Source organism: Phacochoerus africanus, chromosome 14 (assembly GCF_016906955.1).
Source record: "Phacochoerus africanus isolate WHEZ1 chromosome 14, ROS_Pafr_v1, whole genome shotgun sequence".
NCBI lineage: Eukaryota > Metazoa > Chordata > Mammalia > Artiodactyla > Suidae > Phacochoerus > Phacochoerus africanus.
This window is the reverse complement of record NC_062557.1, coordinates 48,598,705-48,618,004: the sequence shown is the minus strand read 5'-3', so window position 1 is coordinate 48,618,004 and position 19,300 is coordinate 48,598,705. Positions and strand designations below refer to the sequence as shown.

At 49.2% G+C, this 19,300-nt stretch overlaps 1 protein-coding gene across 16 annotated transcripts in view; it reads right to left on the bottom strand.

Moving 5' to 3' along the window:
- Positions 1-19,300, bottom strand: part of RAP1GAP2 (RAP1 GTPase activating protein 2) — a 176,350-nt gene that overhangs the window by 24,420 nt on the left and 132,630 nt on the right. For all 16 annotated transcript variants that reach the window (XR_007131978.1, XM_047758834.1, XM_047758840.1 and 13 more), the window contains 4 exons: positions 17,272-17,355; positions 10,627-10,727; positions 7,753-7,882; positions 5,418-5,573 (listed from right to left, as the gene is read on the bottom strand). Coding sequence is in view for 15 of the 16 variants with exons in the window: in XM_047758834.1 (XP_047614790.1) it covers positions 5,418-5,573; positions 7,753-7,882; positions 10,627-10,727; positions 17,272-17,355 (471 nt within the window). In the remaining variant the exon portion in view is untranslated. The remainder of the gene's footprint in view (positions 1-5,417; positions 5,574-7,752; positions 7,883-10,626; positions 10,728-17,271; positions 17,356-19,300) is intronic.

Genomic DNA, 19,300 nt, shown 5'->3' with positions numbered 1-19,300 from the left:
GCACAGGGCTGAGGAGCAGCCTGGAACCCTACTTTCAAAGCAGTGCAAGAGCCCAGGAGATGCTATGTCATTACCTCATTCCACCGGGATGCTAATCCTACCGAGAAGGCACAGGGAGAATTATCAGTCCTGTATTCCTGGTGCCGAGGCAGATGCTGAGAGCCATGGAGTCATCACCCCAAAGGCACGCAGGACGTTAGCCCCAGAGGAGAACAGAGAATCCAGGGCTACCTGCCCCTTCTCTGGGATTCTTTCCCACAGTACTGACTCTCAGACCTAGCCACGCGTCAGAATAACTTCGAGGGTTTAAAAATAAATACCAATTGCATGGGCTCCACCCCAAACCTACTGAATCAGCAGCTCTGGGGTGGAGCCAAGAATATGCAACTGTTAAACACTCCTAGGAGCGTCTGTGTGGTATTTGGGAGCCCTGGTCTCAGACACAAAGGGTTGGTCAGTCTGGGTGAGGCTTGAACTAACAGAGCACCAGGGCCCAGGCTGGGAATTGGGAGTTGGGGGGACACCAAGGTGCTCTGTGTGGGGGTCTCCCAGGCTCAGGACAGGCCCTGCCCCTCCGTCCCCCCCTCTCTGCATGGCGTCCTGGTTTCACCTGCTCTCAGCCCACGAGACTGCAGGCCTCTCTGGAGAGTTTGCTCTCACCCTTCCCTGGGTGGCTGCTGACGTGAGCCCAGCCCTGGCGCATCGCCAGCCTCCCAGGCCTGTGAAGTAGGGCAGATGCAGAAAGTCTGCCAGACGGGGTGAACAGGCAGCTCAGAGCTGGAGCTGGGCCAAGGAAAGGCCCTGCCAGGGTCTGGAGGGGAGGAGAGCGGGAGGGGGGCTGGTCAATATGACTTTCTCTCCCCAAGCACAAGGCTGTCTGCATGGCCCACACTGCAGTGCCCAGAGTCAGGAAAGGATGTGTGTTTGGCTGATTCCAGCTGCCAAATAGTTCCCCTCGGCCACCCACTGTGCACCCATGGCACAAGTCAAGAATTCCACCCAAAGAGCCAAAATTGGGGCCAGGGTAGTGGGAGGGGGAAGGCTGCTGAGAGGCTGCTGATGGGGACAAGGCCAGAGGCCAGGCCTGGCTCTGCCCTCTTCCCACCTGACGCCCCCTCCTTCTCAGGCTTGCGTTAGAGTGGTCAGTGCTGACTGGGTAAGTAGATTCAGATATGCTCTTTTTTTTTTTTTTTGTCTTTTTAGGGCTGCACGCATGGCATATGGAGGTTCCCAGGCTCGGGGTTGAATTGGAGCTATAGCCGCCAGCCTACACCACAGCCACAGCCACGCCAGATCTGAATTGCGTCTGTGACCTACACCAAAGCTCACGGCAACACCGGATCCTTAACCCACTGAGTGAGGCCAGGGATCGAACTTTCATCCTCATGGATGCTAGTCAGATTTGTTTCTGAGCCAGGACAGGAACTCCCAGATAGGCTCTTAAATGCACCCAAATCTCCCAGCAGACAGGCCCCATGAGCCCCCTGAAGCAGCCAATTCAGAAAGGCAGGGGACGGTATCCTTCGTCTGATGGCCATTCTCTATTCCCATGTGCTCCTGCTCCTGACCACTTCTGAAAAAATACCCCGGCTTTTGTGGTTTCCTCCTCTTGGGGAGAACTGGGGTGCTGGGCTGAAAGCAGAAGCTGCCTGAACACAACCTCACCTTCCTCTTTTCTAAATCCAGCCAGGGCCTCCCAGAAGTAGCTGGGGCAGGGCTCAGAAGGAGAGAGGCCGCAGGTGACTCTGGGGAAGAGACTCTTGGAGACTGGAAAGCAGAAGGAGGCGTGGGTGTGTGAGTAATAAGGACGCGCCCGGGATGCGGGAAGCCTCTGACGACTCCAGGTGTGATAAGATCCCCAGGTCTGTCCAAGCCTCGCCTGAAAGCCTTAGAGGACCCCGCGATTGCTCACACGACAGAGCAGTTGTGGGGAAAGTGGCACCACAGAGGGCAGCCTGGCCCCTGGGCAGCTTCAAGCAAGATCCCTGACGTCCTTGGAGGGCTTGAGGCACTGGGGCAATGTAAGCTCAGACAGGGTTGCGGGGACTCAGCTGGAATTTCCTTCAAGGCTAGCAGGACGGGGACGAAATTCCTGTCTGCGCACTCATCCAGGGTGCTGGTTCGTGCACATCCAAGCTTGTGGGTCCACGTTCCTACCAGCTCCGACGGCTGGGTGATGAGACCACAGCTAGACCTGGACGGGACTCTGGCGCCACTGTTTCCAGGCTCTGTGGCCTTAAGAAGCGTAAGCTGTCAGTCTCAATTTGCTACCCCATAAAAAGGGCCAACGGGAGGCCTGCCTGGCCAGAGGCTTGTGAGAATTCGAGAAGGCTGCTTTTAAGGGCCTGGCATGGTGCACAGCACAGAGCAAGTACCCGGTGAGGGGTAACCGTGGTCCCTCGGTGCCCTTTCACTTTCCCTATTGACTTGCACCTAATAAAGACGCCTGAAATACTACAGAGCTCCCCAAACCACTTCCTAATCCACCACATACACACCCCTCTTTCTCAACTCCCCTTCCTTCCCCTCCACACGTGTCAGGGCTAGAGGAAGCTCAGAGGCTGCCTGCTCCAACTTCCTCATTTCACACAGATGGAAACAGAGGCCCAGAGAGGGAAGGAACTGGCCCGAGGTCACACAGCAGTCAGAGGCAGGGCCAGGATTCTAGAGCTTCTCAGTTGGCTCCTTTCTGCACATCCCCGCCCCGGGCCTCCCCCACTTCCTCTTCTTTCCTGTTGTTCACTCTCCCCAGTGGGGGCCTCCTGGGTCATTGCTCAGCCCCGAGGGAAACCTCACCCTCCTTTGCCTTAGCCGCTAAGCCTACAGGGGTCAGCTAAGGTCTCACGTCGCCAGGACTCCCTGGGGGATCTAACCAGGTCCCATCAGTCCGCCCATCACTGGGGTGCTGCAGAGGGCATGCATGGACAGAGCCTCTGAAGGCTGATCTCCCTCCCTGCCCTCTGTGCCCCCACCTGGCCCCCACTCCCAGGTCTCACCTTCCAGCTTCAAGGTTTTGCCTGGCAGGTGGAGCCTAAGGCCCCACATCCAGGCACAGCCCCACTCTCCTCCCTGGGAGCTGTGCTTCTCACCACCTCTCTGAGGACAGTGCCTTTCCCTGGACCAGAGACTCCGGCTGGGGAGACTCGGTAAAGACTTCCAGCCTCAGCGCCGGAGGTGGGGTGGGGCTTTGGGGGATCCTTAATTTTCCTCTTTCCTAGTTTCCTCCTCTGCTAAAGCTCTAGGAAAGTGGAGAGCCGGTTAGCAGAACTCCATTTTCTACGAGGAAACCAAAAGCAACACTAAATGGCCACAAGAGGCCTCATCCTGCCAGCAGAGGCCCAGCAGACAAGCCACACAGCCGTACATGACTGCCTGGCCGGGCCTGGGAGCCCTCGTATCACACAGCTTTACTCTGCAGATCCTTCTCCACAACCTTCTGCCTCCACCGGCTGTGAAAAGAGTTGGTGGAGGGGCTGACCTGCACTCACAGCCTCTCCTGTCCCTTCCCTGAAGCTGCTTCTATGTCCCTTCCCCCTGCCCACACAGCAGGCACTGAATGAGTACACCTGCTGCCACCAACAAATGAATCAAGCAGCTGTTTGACGTGAATGCCCATGTCGGCCAAAGCCTTCAAGGAAATATCCAAATCAAGACGTCTTCAGGAGTTCCCGTCGTGGGGCGGTGGTTAACGAATCCGACTAGGAACCATGAGGTTGCGGGTTTGGTCCCTGCCCTTGCTCAGTGGGTTAACGATCCGGCGTTGCCATGAGCTGTGGTGTAGCTCGCAGATGTGGCTCAGATCCCGCGTTGCTGTGGCTCTGGCGTAGGCCAGTGGCTACGGCTCCAATTCGACCCCTAGCCTGGGAACCTCCATATGCCGCAGGATCGGCCCAAAGAAATGGCAAAAAGACAAAAAAAAAAAAAAAAAGACGTCTTCAACTTAATGACAGAGAAGCGTGAACATGAGCACATGAAGGAGTTAGTTCTGCTCAACAGGAGAGAGTGTGGGCTCCTTTTGTTTTTAGAGGCCTCCTATTTGGCTTTAAAGCTGATACAAAATGTTTTTTAACAAATGACACATAGTAAAGTGTTCAATGTAATGTGTTTTTTTGGCTGTGCCCACAGCATGCAAAAGTTTCTGGGCCAGGGATCGATCCTGAGCCACAGCAGTGACAATGCCAAATCCTTAACCACTAAGCCGTCAGGGAACTCCTAAAGCCAATGCAAATATTTGTACTTAATATACTTGGGTTTGTACTGATACAACAATTGTACAATATAACAATTCTACGTCATTGTGTAGATATAATTGTTATATAATTATATAAGAATTATATAACAGCATTTTTCTTTCCCAGAATAATTCAAGCTAAATGGATATTTTATAAAGATGGCCATGAAGGGCTATGGCCTCATGACCCCTGGAAAGCAGCTCTGGCCTAAGGTATCATGTAGAAACTATTTCAGGCCTCATGGTTTCCCTCTCCCAGGCTGTTTTTCCCTCTCCCTTCCAACAGGGGTTCCTAATATCATGGGGAGCAGGGAGCAGGGATCTGAGCATCTGAGCGACGGCCTCTCTCCCCAGGATACATAAAGAAGCACTTAAACTCCACATTTTGCACTTTATCGAAAAGGAGCTCAAAGACTTAACATCCACCTTAAAACCCTTTCCTCGGTCTATCCTCTCGCTTGAGTCCCATGCCTGCCCAACGCCACTGAGAAATAGAAAAACTGCTGCCCGAGAGGCGGAGATTATTTCTCCTGGAGAAGCAAAGGCGAGGGGTGACGACACGGCCATCAGGAGGAGGCAGGGTGAGCGCAGGGAGGTTCGTCTACATAGGGGCCCGGGAGGGGGGGTGGAGATTCTGAGTCAAGGTGAAACTCCACTAGCGAATCAAGAGGCTTAGACCCAGATGCTCACAACCCTACCCCCCCGGGAGGCTCCCGGTGAAGACGGATCATTTACCCAGTATGGCCAACCCAGGGGGGGCCCCGCCCAGGGGCCGGGGTCTCCCGGGCTCCAGGCTCTCCACCCGTCTTACCAGGAACGTTTCTCCTTTTTCTTCCTTCCCTTTGTTATGCCCTCCTTGCTGACAACCCTCTCTGCTTTCTCTCCTCTCCTCTCCCCTGCCTCTGCCTCCCCCTATCAGACGGCGCTACCCGACTTCAACCAGGAACACAAGCAGCTGCTCAACCCCTGACGTAGAGGCGGCGGAGCCTGGAGGCCACGAGACGGTTGAGGTGACCTCAGCAGTGGCTCTCCAAGAGTCTAGCTCCTCCATCCCAAAAGCCCAAGAAGTCACGGCACATCCAGCATACTCTGGAGAACGGCCTAGGAGCCACGGAGCCCTGCTATTCCTCGGTATCGCGGATTCTATAAAGCGGGGTGACGTGCCCGGCCCATCACGTCCTCCTACCTTGTAGGATGGGGTCTCTGTGCCCGCGTTCTCAGCCTGCACGACGATGTAGGCATGTAAAAAGTTGGAGGCGATCATGTCTGGGACAAACGGCGTGTTTTCTTCTTGGAAGATGACGGCCACAATGTCATTCCCAATGTGTCTCTTTCTCTGGAGCTAAACAAACAAACAAACAAAAGGTTCCACTGTCACACGCCAGTTAGAAACATCCTGAAAATAGAATGCCTCATTATTCTATCTTTACACATAAACCCTGGAACCCTGAGATCTCTCTCTCTGGGAAGCCTCTTCTTTCCCTCTTTAGAAGCCACGAAAAAGGAAAAAATGAGGAAGATGCCTAATTGTCAGGAAGAGGCTGGCCTGCAGAGGTAGCCCTGACTCAGGACTCGGGGAGAAGAGTTAAAAGGGGAGGCTGACTTTTGCCCTGGGAGAGCCTGTGATGGATTGACGGGGGAGACACACAAACACGGGTGGAGCCACCTGAGAACACTAACCCTAAGGCAGCGGCCAGCAAATCCCGCTGCCCTCGAAGGACCTGATGCTATAGGGACAGAGAAGAGGGCAAAAATTAGAGGCCTAGTGGTAATCTGAGAGGGCTTCCTGGAAGAGGAGATGGGGCAGGAGGGGAGGAAATGTGGGTGCGCATTGGGACGGGGGCAAATCATCCTATACCAGAAGGGAGAAGACCCATGCTTAGGAAATACAGGCAATCTGGCTTGGCGGAGGTCATGGGGGAGAGAGAAATCCCACCCCGATCCAGCACCCCATGCTCTGCCAGGTGCTGTCACAGATGATCTCCAACACAAAGCACCTACTGTGTGCCAGGAACCATGCTGGACTGTTCACACATATCTAGAGCCTCCTATACACTAAGTCCTGGCTAGGGGCTTACCCACATGTTGTTCCTTTATTAAGTACCTATGGCATGCGAGCTCTATGTGTCCCATTGAGCCTCTCCGTACTCAGCACCTGCTATATAATAAGCCCCATGCTGGGCACTTCTACAAATTGTCTCACTTATTCCTCATACATCATCCATTTCTTAGGGAGAGAAAATCACTATGTATTCAGCCGTTGCTGAGACCCAAGCTCTGTGCATGTCCCACTTAACAGAGGTGACGCTAAGAGCAAGCCAGGCAGAGCACAGCCCTCAGCCTCAGGCTGGGGCAAGGGGTTCAGGGGCCGTGAGGGAGCAGAGACTTGAGGAAAAAACACCAAGAGAAAACCTACTTTGGCTACACAAGGAATCCTGCTATTTGTTTCTGGGACATTCAGTAGTTATTTCTGAGCCAAAGCACTGTCTTCTTTGCCAATTTCCTTTTTTCCTAAGACGCCAGGCGCTATGTTTACGATATTACATCTGTGCTCCCTCCCAGGTTTCCTGCTCAGACCCAAACGGGTCCGAGCTTGGGGGGAGACCGAACTGCCTTTCTTACCTCCCTAGAGACTGAAAAGGTACAAGGAATGGGACGGGGCAGGTGGGGCCGCAGCAAGAGACCAGATGCTGGTGTCGGGGCTCAGTGAGAAAAAAAAAAAAGCCAGATCCTCCCTGGGGACATGTGACTGTCGGAAGCAGCAAAGGAGAGGAATACACTGGGAGCAGAGGTCTCATCCAGGGCTCTGCAGTCAAGGAAAGGGCTGGATTCCTGCCCAGGGCAGATGTGGGGAGAGGTGAGGCTGTATGACCAGAAAAGCTGGACGAGGGGCAGGAGCAGGGAGTGTTTCATGCAATAACCTGCTTTATGTCTCCAGGCTGGGAAGAATGGCCTGGACAGTGAACAGCCATTAGGTAGGAAGCCTGCTGCCAGCCAGGCATTATGCTAAGCCCTGTATGCAGAACGTTACACGAGCCCCACCATAACCCTCTGACTTACGTGGTGTTATCCCCCCTTCTACAGAGGAGGCAAATGAAGCCACGAGGTTAACCGGCTTGCCCAGCATCTCGGTCCCCTGCGTGGCCGCACTGGCATCAAGCTGCCATCTGCAGATGCCATCATGTACTCTTTGCCACCACCCTATGTGATCAGGCTTTGCTCCCGGCTCTGCTCTGATCACCTGGGAAACAGTCTTTTAACGGCGTGGAGCTGCAGCTTCCCCACTGGTCCCAGTAGGATAACCAGGAGCCCTGTCCCAGCTCCTGCACAGGCTGCTGACCTGCGGCCTTGGTGAGATAATGCAACAGGACGGGTTTTGATAAGAGGAATGCCAATGAACAGACAGGCCTCTTGATGACGAAAATGGGGAAAGGGGCCTCCGTCGCTCAGGGAGACCAGACCAGACGCAGGCTTTCGCCTGGCACGCCCTGGGGAGCCAACGCCATCCTGAACCCGGTTACCTGCTGGGCATCTCCCTCGGTGAAGGGCAGCTTTGTGGAGACGTGAAACATGATCTCCCTGTCCCGAAACACCGTGTACACGGATTCCAGCCCCGTCTGTCCGTGGGTCACGTCCAGGCCACCTCGGAAACTGTCGGGGAAACAGGCAGGTGCCAAGGGGAAAGAGAGAAGGGGAGGGAGTCAATTTGGTACGACCTTCCCTAAGGACACAGGGGCAGGAGAATGAATGAGAAGTTACGGAAAAGTTAAAAGCGGATCGATTCTGAGGCAGCGAAACAGGTAGGTCTGCCCTTCGGACCAGCTGAGCCTTGGTGTCCTAAGCATAAGTTATTTAAAAGACAAAGGCAGACCCTCCATTCCCAGCTGTGGCTGTGGCCCCTCCTCCACACATGAGAAGAGAGGGCATCCGTCCACAATCCCAGACAAATGCTGTCCCAGATGCCAGTGGCCCCCAAGGCTGGGCATAAGCCTTTGCTCTCTGCAAAGCTGTGTCCACGTCCTCAGCCCGGAGCCAGGGCAGCTGGCCCTCCTGTTGGATGGTGGCGAGCCCCACGGGAGGATCCAGAGTCAGCCAGAAGAGGGGACAGATGTTTGACTCCTGCCCAGCCAGTCCCTGATGTGAGAGGACTGGGGGTAGCACCCAGATTGGGGGGTGGGGGTGCCCAAGGAAGGCCCTTCTCAGGTTACCTCCTCACAGGCAGGAAGATACTAAGGAACGGGGCGGGCTTCCGGGATGCTAACACATGGATCCCGTTCTTCAGTAAGGGGAGGAGGATGCAAGTCCCTTTAAGAAAATGAAATCAGGAGTTCCCATTGTGGCGCAGTGGTTGACGGATCTGACTAGGAACCATGAGGTTGCGGGTTCGGTCCCTGCCCTTGCTCAGTGGGTTAAGGATCCGGCGTTGCCGTGAGCTGTGGTGTAGGTTGCAGACGCGGCTCGGATCCTGAGTTGCTGTGGGTCTGGCGTAGGCTGGTGGCTACAGCTCCGATTCGACCCCTAGCCTGGGAACCTCCATATGCCGCGGGAGCGGCCCAAAGAAATAGCAAAAAAGACAAAAAAAAAAATGAAATCCTGCTGTGTAGCACTGGGAACTCTGTCTGGTCACTTATGATGGGACACGGAACGTGAGGAAAAAGAATGAATACGTGTATGTGTAACTGGGTCACAAGGCTGTACAGTAGAAAAAATATATAAACAAATGATTTTTAAAAAAAAGAAAATGAAATAAAATAGGGAGTTCCCATCATGACGCAGTGGAAACGAATCTGACTAGGAACCATGAGGTTGCAGGTTCAATCCCTGGCCTCGCTCAGTGGGTTAAGGATCCGACGTTCCTGTGAGCTGTGGAGTAGGTCGCAGACGCAGCTCAGATCTGGCGTTGCTGTGGCTCTGGCGTAGGCCGGCAGCTGCAGCTCTGATTCGACCCCTGCCCTGGGAACCTCCATATGCCAGGGGTGCAGCCCTAAAAAGACAAAAAGACAAAAAAAAAAAAAAAGAAAGAAAACGAAATAAAATAGACCCTGGACATCAGTCCCTCCCCTAAGTCCAAGCACTATAATACAAGAAATACAGAAACTGTGTTTAGCCCCACAGGGCAGAAAGCACATGAGGCGAGGAGTCAGATGCACCAGGCTCTAGACCAGCTTCCACCACCAAGTCAGCACGTGACCTTGGGCATATCACTTAATCTCTCCAGGCTCAGTTTCCTTTCTCTAGAAAATGAAGGGATAGGATCACTTGATCTCTGGGGTCCACCCTGGCTTGAATACACTTTATTTCATCAATTGCAAGATGTAACATTTTTTCGCAATTTATTATCTCTGAAATCAGGATACATCTCATAAAGACTGCATCTCAGAGCCAACAGAAGGTGATATAATAAGAATAATAACAACGACGACCAGTGCTTCCTCTGTGCATGGCACTGGCTTCAGGGCTCCGTGTGCATTATCTATTTTAGTTCTCCAACAAGCTTGTGGGCTTAGTACTATCTCTATCGTCTTTTCTACAGACAAGGAAACTGAGGCTTGCAGAGATGAAGTCACTTGTTCAAAGTCATCGAGCTAATAAATGGTGGAGATGGGGTTTTGACCCATGTGCGACTGACTCCAGATAGCAGCAATGACCTTGAAGGGGGAGGGAGAGAGGGAGATTAAAAGGAGAAGGAAGAGGAGGAGAGAAGGGAGCAGAGGAAGTGATTATTGAACGCCTACTCCGTGCCAGGCAGGGATCAAGGTGCACTCACACGTGTAGGGATTCTGAGGGCCCAGCCATGTGCCCAGCACAAAACAGAGAACAGGTTGGCCAGGTCCAAAGCCCCTCCCCAAGTGTTCCCTTTGTCAAGGAGAATCAAGGGCCAGAGCTTTCCAAGCAAGAGCCCTGATATTCTTTCACTTAGGGAACCAGAGACTATTGCATAGATTCCTGACACAGGGATTACGGTATTTGCCTCAACTCTTAATTATCCACTCTTTTTGTGTTTTATCTAAAATGGGTCATTTCTCCCAAAATGACACAGGACCCTCTTTCCAGAATGCCTCGCAGGTGAGTGACAGGGAAGGCGGATTTATTTCACTCTTGATCTGAGCCCCCTGTAATTAGGAAGGCAAATCTGAGGTGGAGCTATTTTCATCATGCTTCCTAAAGGCAAAAGTCAATGCATTTCAGATCAGCTGCCCTTCCAGATTATCCCCTGTACCAGTGATTCCTTAGGCAGGCAATCCATGGATACCGATCATTTGCTTAAAAGTAATCTCATGTTCCTTGTGTGTGTGTGTTTAACTCCCACGTGCACCCTCTCCAAACTCAGCTGCTGCCCCTCACCCTCTAGGCTTCATCAATGGGGCTAGAGCTATCAAGTGGCTAAAACCCACCCTTTAAAGTCCTGAAGCGTGATGGTGTCCCCCAGCAGATCCAAGAACTCCTTGAAAGCTGGGCTCTCCTCATTGTTCCCGAAGAGCTCCTCCTCTAGGGTCTGAAAGAGAAACAGGATCAGGGGCTGGAGTGCACCTTCTTGGTGCCAAGGGAAGGTATGTGGTTGTCCAGATACTTGGTTCCTTTCCTCCCTTCCCATCCCCCATCACATTCACCATCCAGTGGCTCTGTCTTCCACTGGAGCAAGGACTAATAAGGCTCATTCAACAGAGTTGGATTTGGGGGTGCCAGTCAATGAGCACTATCTATTTGAACAAAAGCTGCTGCTCAAGTAAAAAAAAAAAAAAAAAGCTGAAGCAAAGAGTGCTTAGACTTACACCAAAACCCAAGTGCAAAATGAATAATTAATTGCTGGACTTCTGAAAAAGGACTAGTATCTGGAATATATAACGAACTCTCAAAATTCAATAGTAAGCAAAACCACAGTGAGATACCACTTCACACAATAATCAAAAAGAAACAACAAGTATTGATGAGGATGTGAAAAGATCAAAACCCTCATACGTTGCTGGTGGGAATGTAAAATGGTGCTATCCTTTTGGAAAATAGTCTGGCAGTTCCTCCAAAGCCTCAGTACAGAGTTACCACGTAACCCAGCAATTCCACTCCTAAGAATATACCCAAGAGAAATGAAAACAACAGTTCATACAAAAAAAAAAAAACTTCTACACAAACAATAGTAACAGCATTATTCACAAGAGTCTCAGAGTAGAAACAACCAAAATGTCCATTAAATGGATAAACAAATGTGGTATATCCATTCAAGGGAATATAATTCAGCCATTAAAAAGAATAAAGTACTGATTCATTCCATGACATGAGTGAACCTTGAAAACATTATGCTAAGTAAAAGCACTAGACATCAAAGGCCACATACTATGATCCCTTTGTATGAAATGTCCAGAGCAGGAAAATCCATAGAGAAAGAAATAGATTTGTGGTTGACAGGAACAACAGAATATGGTGATGATGAGGAGTGTCTGACTGCTAATGGGAATGGAGTTTCTTTTGAGGGTGATGAAAAATTTCTAGAGTTAAATAATGGTGATAGTTGCACAACTCTGAATGTATTACAAACCACTGAATTTTACACTTTATTGAGACATAGGTCACATACCATCGTGAATTGTATGGTATATGAATTGCATGTCAATAAAGCTGTTATTTAAAAATTTTAAACTCAACAGTGAAGGAAAAAATCCAATTAGAAAATGGTCAGGAGTTCCCACTGTGGTGCAATGGGATCAGCAGTGTCTCTGCAGTACCAGCATGCAGGTGGGTTAAAGGATCTGGCATTGCCCCTGCTGAGGCACAGGTCACAACTGCAGCTTGGATCTGATCCCTGGCCTGAGAACTCCATATGCCACAGGGCAGCCAAAAAGAAAAGAAAAAGCAAAGAAAAAGAAAATGGTAAAAAGTCATGAACAGTCATTTCATTCAAGAGGATACACAGGGAGTTTCCTGGTGGCCTAGCAGGTTAAGGATCCAGCATTGTCACTGCTGTGGCTTGATTCACAGCTATGGCATGGATTTAATCCCTGGCCTGGGAATTTCTTCATGCCATGGAAGTGGCCAAAGGGGGGAAAAAAAAAAAAAGAGGATATACAGATGGTAAATAAGATGTTCAAATAAGAAAAGATGTTTAATACCATTAGGCGTTAGAACAGTGCAAATTAAAACCATAATGCGATCTCACTAATCTATCAGAATAGCTGAAATGAAAAATAGCAACAGCACCAAATGCTGGCAAGGATGTTGAGAGAACAGATCATGCACACACTGCTGGCAGGAACGTAAAATGGAACAACAATGCTAGAAAACTGCTTGGCAGCTTCTTACAAAACTAAACATATAATCATCACACAACCAGGCAGCCGTACTCCTAAGCATTCAAAAACTTCTGCTCAAACGAAAACCTGTACACCAATGTTCACAGTGGCCTTATTTATAATAGCTAAAAAATGGAAACAACCTAGATGTCAGTGGGTGGTCAGTGGGTGAATGGTTAAACAGACTGTGGTACATCTATGTACACCATGGAACACTACTCAGCCATGAAAAGGAATGAAGCATTGATACACTCCAGAATCTTGCTCAGTAGAAAAAAGCCAGTACCCAAAAGTTACATATTGTAGGATTCCTTTTATATAACGTTTTTGAAATGACAAAGTTGTAGAAACTAGAGAACAGATTAGCAGTTGCCAGGGGTTAGGGATGGAAGTGGGTAGGGGAGCATAAAGGCAGGAGGGACATTAACATGGTTATAAAACCATGGGAAACACCGGGATCCTCCTGGTGGTGGAATTCTTCTGTATCTTGACTCTAGAATCTACACATGTGATAAAATTATATACAATGAAATGCACACACACAGACACACCACAAATGAGTATGAGTAAAATTGGGGAAATCTGAATAAGATTTGTGGATTGTTTCACCATTAGCACCCCGGCTATCATTTTATTAGACATTGCCTTTGGAGGAAACCAGGTAAAGAAAGGGTACGCAATATCTCTCTGTATTATTTCTTACAACTGCATGTAGATCCAGAAATATCTAAAAATTTAAAGTTTAATCATTTTTTTTAAAAAATAGAAAGCAAAGCTGAAAACAGCAGCAAGCTCTACAATCACAACAGGCTTAAAACACGGAGTGGCCCTGCCTAATCAACAGGTCTGCCCACAGTGGTAGGCTCTGCAAACAACTGAAGGTTCTGCAAACAACCAAAGATGGCAATGAACAGCTGCAGAGGACACAACGATGCCCCAGTCTGTGCATTCACTTTAAGGAGAAAGTTTCCAATAGGAGATTCTTTAACATCTCCTTAATGCCTGCTTCATATGAAAAAAGAAGAGACTGCAGGTTCTAAGCCTTCAATAGGCAACAGAATCTAGCTAGGTTTCAATAATTTTATTTTGTTTTTTTATAGTATTTTCTTCATTATTATTATTATGTCCTTTTAGGGCCACACCCACAGCACATGAAGGTTCCCAGGCTAGGGGTTCTAGAATCAGAGCTGTAGCTGCCGGCCTACACCACAGCCACAGCAACACAGGATCTGAGCAGCATCTGTGACCTACACCACAGCTCACGGCAATGCCAGATCCTTAACCCACTGAGAGAGGCCAGGGATCGAACCATCGCCCTCATGGATACTAGTCAGATTTGTTTCCACTGAGCCACGACAGGAGCTCCAGTATTTCTTTTTATTTTATTTATTTATCTATTTATTTTATCTTTTCTATGGCCGCACCCACAGCATAGGGAGGTTCCCAGGCTAGGGCTCCAATCGGAGCTGTAGCCGCTGGCCTATGCCACAGCAACACAAGATCTGAGCTGCGTCTGTGCCCTACACCACAGCCACAGCCATGCCAGATCTGAGCCGCATCTGCGACCTACACCACACCTCACGGCAACACCAGATCCTTAACCCACTGAGCATGGCCAGGGATCGAACCCACAACCTCGTGGTTCCTAGTTGGATTCATTTCCACTGTGCCACAACAGGAACTCCCTCCAGTATTTTTTTTTTAGAATTACCTTCATCTCATGTAAGTGATACTGATTTTCCAATTAGAGTAGTGAGACAAAATGTCTTCTAAAAAATGAGTTTAGGATGAAAGAAAACATTTCTTAATTTTATTTAAGTATGTTGATTTACAATGTTAATTTCTGCCATACAGCAAAGTGACTCAGGTACCCATACTAATATACGTTCTTTTTCATCTTCTTTTCCATTACGGTTTAGCACAGGATGTTGAATATTATTCCCTGAGCTGTACAGTGGGACTCTGGGTTCGGGATTTTTTTCCGACATCTGGCTAATTTTTCCTTGCTTGTTTTAGTTGAATTTTTTTATTCAAGTGCAGTTGGTTTACAACGTCGTGTACAGTAGGGCTTTGCTGTTTATCTGTTCTATATATAACAGTTCGCCTCTGCTAATCCCAAATTCCTAATCCGTCCCTGGCAACCACGAGTCTGTTCTCTATGTGTGAATCTGTTTCTGCTTCATACATAAGTTCATCTGTGTCATGTTTTAGATTCCACATATGACATCGTATGGTATTTGTCCTTCTCTTTCCGACTTACTTAGAATGATCATCTCTAGGTCCATCCATGTTGCTGCAAAGGGCATTATTTTATCGAAATAAAACTTTTTTAGTTCAACTTTTAATATTTCTTTCTTTTCATTTTTTTTTTTATTTTTTGGCCATGGCTGTGGCATGCAGAAGTTCCTGGGCTAGGGACTGAACCCATGCCACAGCAGCGATCCAAGTCACAGCAGGGGCAATGCCTGATCCTTAACCCCCTGAGCCACCAGAGAACTCCAAAAGAAGACTTTTAAAAGCAAATGTGAAGGAGTTAATGGTACTCGTGCAATAAAAACATGAAAGCGTAGAATGATATGACCTTCGATGTGGTTTGTGAATGTCTGAAGTTTGGAGGCACTCGTCTCTAGCAGGGTCAGCAAACCATGGCCGTGGTGGGGGGTAGGGACCAAGCCTGGCCCGTAGCCTGTTTTTATAAATAAAGTTTTATTGGAACACAGGCCAATTCATTCAGTATTATCTACAGTTGCTTTTTCACTACAAAGTCAGGGTTGAGCAGGGGCAACACAAACCACGTGGCCTGCGAAGCCTAAAATATGTACTCTCTGGCCCTTTACAGAAAAGATTTCCCAGTCCCTGATCTGTCATATGCTATGAGAGCATCACAGTTCTAGCCTAGCAGGCTGTTTGCCCCAGGTTGTGAAGCCAGGGTTCGGAAGAACAGCTGCTTCCAGGCAACCTACATCTCCTACGGGGAAAACAATCCAGCTCAGGCTCTGGGTTGTGTACTTCTCTCCAGGATTTACACCCAGCCTGGTATTAGCATTGTCTTTATTTTTATACTGGCCTTGAGCTTGACCATGCACTCAGGGAGGGGTTCTTAGTCATCACTGTATCCCCCACAGTACTTAGCAGAGTGCCCGACAAATAGAGTTAGATGGGGCTTATTTATATCCTAAGATGGGCACAGGGCTTTCATGCAACAAATGTTCATATTAATTCCCTCTAAAGCAGGTTTGCAAAACAACAATCTTGAGGGTTTTGTTGTTGCTTTTTTTCTTTTAAAGACTTTTATCTGCGCCCCCACCTTGCCTTGGCAGTGTCAGGTACCTAAACAACACACGGACTCCTTCTCAGAGGTGGCTGGTTAATGTTCAGTGATTATAACTTTGCTGGAACATTGGCGTGTAATCACCTTATGAGATCTGCTTTGGCAAATTTCACAAGCAAAGAATTTTAATAAGTGATCACAGCCATACAACATAAAAATGCAATATATGAAAATAATTGGAGCGGTTACCTGAATAATCCCCTTAAATTATAAGATGCATCTGTGTTGCTCTTTCAGCTCCTCAAGCCTTCATTAATTAGAGTGCTTTTAAGTGAACACGTGCCTCTTGCGGTCTAATATCTTTAGACAAGCAAATCAGCTATCATCCAGCCAAGAAAGACACCATCTCACACACACACACACACACAAAAGATGACAGATAATATTGAAAGATACTATCGACCTACCATTAGCAGGGCCAACACTCTTATTCATTCCTTAATTCACATAACCAAAAAATTATAGAAAATCATCTCTTGGATGATACCAAGAGGAAATGGGTATGGAACCTCCTTTCACACAACCCAGGTAAGGACATATCGGTATGCTCAGCAGACCGTTTCTCAGGGTGTGAATAAATGTTGATGGGAAGAAAGATGGGAAGTTTGTGGTCACAGAGGTATGCGAAACACCAAGTTCATTGAAGTTATCAGGCGTTCTCTACCTTCGGGGCTCTTGGAACCTTGAAAATATTCCCCCACAATTGACCACTTCCCCCTGAAACGTATTTGTTCACAGGGGACCTCACCAGGCTAGTGTCTCATGAAAAACACATTTTGAGAAGCACTATTCAGGTCAACTAACTCCCAAGCAGCACGTAAGCGCTGCAAGAGACAGAGGAAGGTGAGAAGTGCATGCTGATAAAATTTTTAACAACTGGCTCTTCGAAGAAAAAAAAACACACGAGCCGTCCTCGTGTCTGCCCATTTCCCTGGTGTAAATAAAAGGGTGTGCAGGCCTTCTTGCGAGGAGCAGCCCCCCTTGAAGATCCTGCCACCACCAGCCTAACACACATGTCAAGGTGATCACTGTAGGCAGAGGGTTTAAGAAGTCCATGCGGGGAGTTCCCGTCGTGGCGCAGTGGTTAACGAATCTGATTAGGAACCATGAGGTTGCGGGTTCGGTCCCTGCCCTTGCTCAGTGGGTTGACGATCCAGTGTTGCCGTGAGCTGTGGTGTAGGTCACAGACGTGGCTCGAATCCCACGTTGCTGTGGCCCTAGCGTAGGCTTGGCAGCTATAGCTCCGATTCGACCCCTAGCCTGGGAACCTCCATATGCCATGGGAGCAGCCCAAAGAAATAGCAAAAAGACAAAAATTTAAAAAAAGCCCATGCAGGGCTTCCGTGCTTGAGGGACGAGAAAAACGAGAGTTCCCAGCAAGAAACCACAGGATACAGTGACCAGTATGGATTCGTGATGCTTACCTGCCTGGCTTTTTGATAAATAACCCCAAACTTGAATGTGTTGTTGACGTCATGCTCATCATAGGACACAATCATTTGGGAGGCCTGGGAAATGTGGGGAGAAAATAAAAAAATCAGATTGTTAACCTGGAGGCCAAGGGAGGAGGCAGATAGAAGGGGAAGCATCCGTTTCATCGGAGACGGTGCCCCCGCCCCTCAAGAGGAGACATCACCTATGGAGGGAGAGAAAGGGTGACGTCAAAAGTACCTGGTCGGGAGTTCCCGTTGTGGCACAGCGGAAACGAATCTGACTAGTAACCATGAGGCTGCCAGTTCGATCCCTGGCCCTGCTCAGTGGGTTAAGGATCCAGCGTTGCCATGAGCTCTGGTGTAGGTCACAGACACGGCTCGGACCCTGCGTTGCTGTGGCTGTGGTGTAGGCTGGCAACTGTAGCTCTGACTGATCCCTAGCTGGGAACTTCCATATGCCACGGGGGGCGGGAGGGCAGCCCTAAAAAAAAAAAAAAAAAAAGCACCTGGTCAGGATCCAACTCCAAAGGTCTCAGCTAGTTCCCAGCCCACAGGCTTCCCCCTCACTGGGAGCCAAGCCTCTGGATCACCCGTTCCATGTGCACCCAGATATGCCAGCCCAGGCCTGGGCACCCAGGGGGTCCAGCATGACTGGGGGAACTGACTTTACCCCTGTGTTTAATCTGGGGAGTAAAAAGTGAAGCCAGGACCAAAACCAGTCCATGAGGACGATGCTAGCTCCAATCCTACCTCTAATCAGCAGGGTGATTTTGAGCAGGGCACCGCTCCTGCCCAGACTTCAGTCTCCCTTCTCCCTAAAATAAGAGGTGGTCTCTAAGGAGGAACCTGTCCTGATTCAACACACAAAAAACAAACCAAAAACGCTGACCACTGGTTCTGTCTGATTTTCTATTGTGCGTCAACGAGTTGCTCAGAAACATTAAAGTCTAACTTTGAATCCACTGCTTTTACCTGTGAGGCTTTGAGGGAGCCACTTAGCTTCCCTGGGCCTCAGTTTCCTCATCTGTTAAATGCAGATGGGTGGCTCTGAAGATTCAGGGAGATCAGGCGCGTGAAGTGCTGAGCACACAGCAGCTATTATCACCATCGTTTACATAGACCCTCCAGAAAGATCAGAGCTGGACCAGCTTGGTGGGAAAGAGAAAATTCCAGGGCTCTTGGGACAGTCTCTTCGACCAAAAGGAGGGATCTGACCACCTGTGAGGCTTCAGGAAGAACAAACCAGGCACAACTTGTTGGCCCAAGTACATGGCCCATGTCAGATTGTCCCTGACACATCTCTGTGTGGCTCTCAGCTCCCCCAGAAGAACATCGCTGCGTGACCCCAAAGGGACCCCCTCACTCCCGCCTGGCATGAGTCAAAGGCTCAGAGTAGCTGCTCTACCAGGGAAGAGGCACCGAGGCCTGGTCACCTTCCAAGGAACGTTCTAAATACCGTGAATTATGAAAACACACACACACACATCTCAGCCAGATGACTATCCCAGCCGGATGAAGCAGTCCTCCCAATCTAGAAAAAGTGAAAATACAGCTGCTCTTCCACGATGACCAGAGCCTGAGGCTTTCCAAGCTATAGACAGAATGACACAAACATGAGAGTCCTGGGTTCTCTCAGTGGCTCTGGCTTGACAACACCAGTTGCCAAACATGTAGTTAAGTTAAGCCTCTATGACGGGGTTTTGACGTTTGGTTTAAGCCTCACTAGTTCAGCTTTCACTATAAAGGGGAGGGCTTTCTGATAGAAAATGTTGGACTGCATGAAGCATATTATTGGGAAGTGCTCAGGGGGGGACAGGGTGTCTAAGAAGAGACGGGCTCGGGAACATTCTCCATGCAGGGGAGGACCCTGCCATCCGCTCAGCTACCACATGGGGAGAAACTATGTGTCAAGACCAATCACGAAGATTGATTGGGTTATGGGATGGAAATCCTGTGAAAGTGGATTGTTATGATCATTATACAACTACATATGTGATCAATTCATTTGAGTAATTAAAAA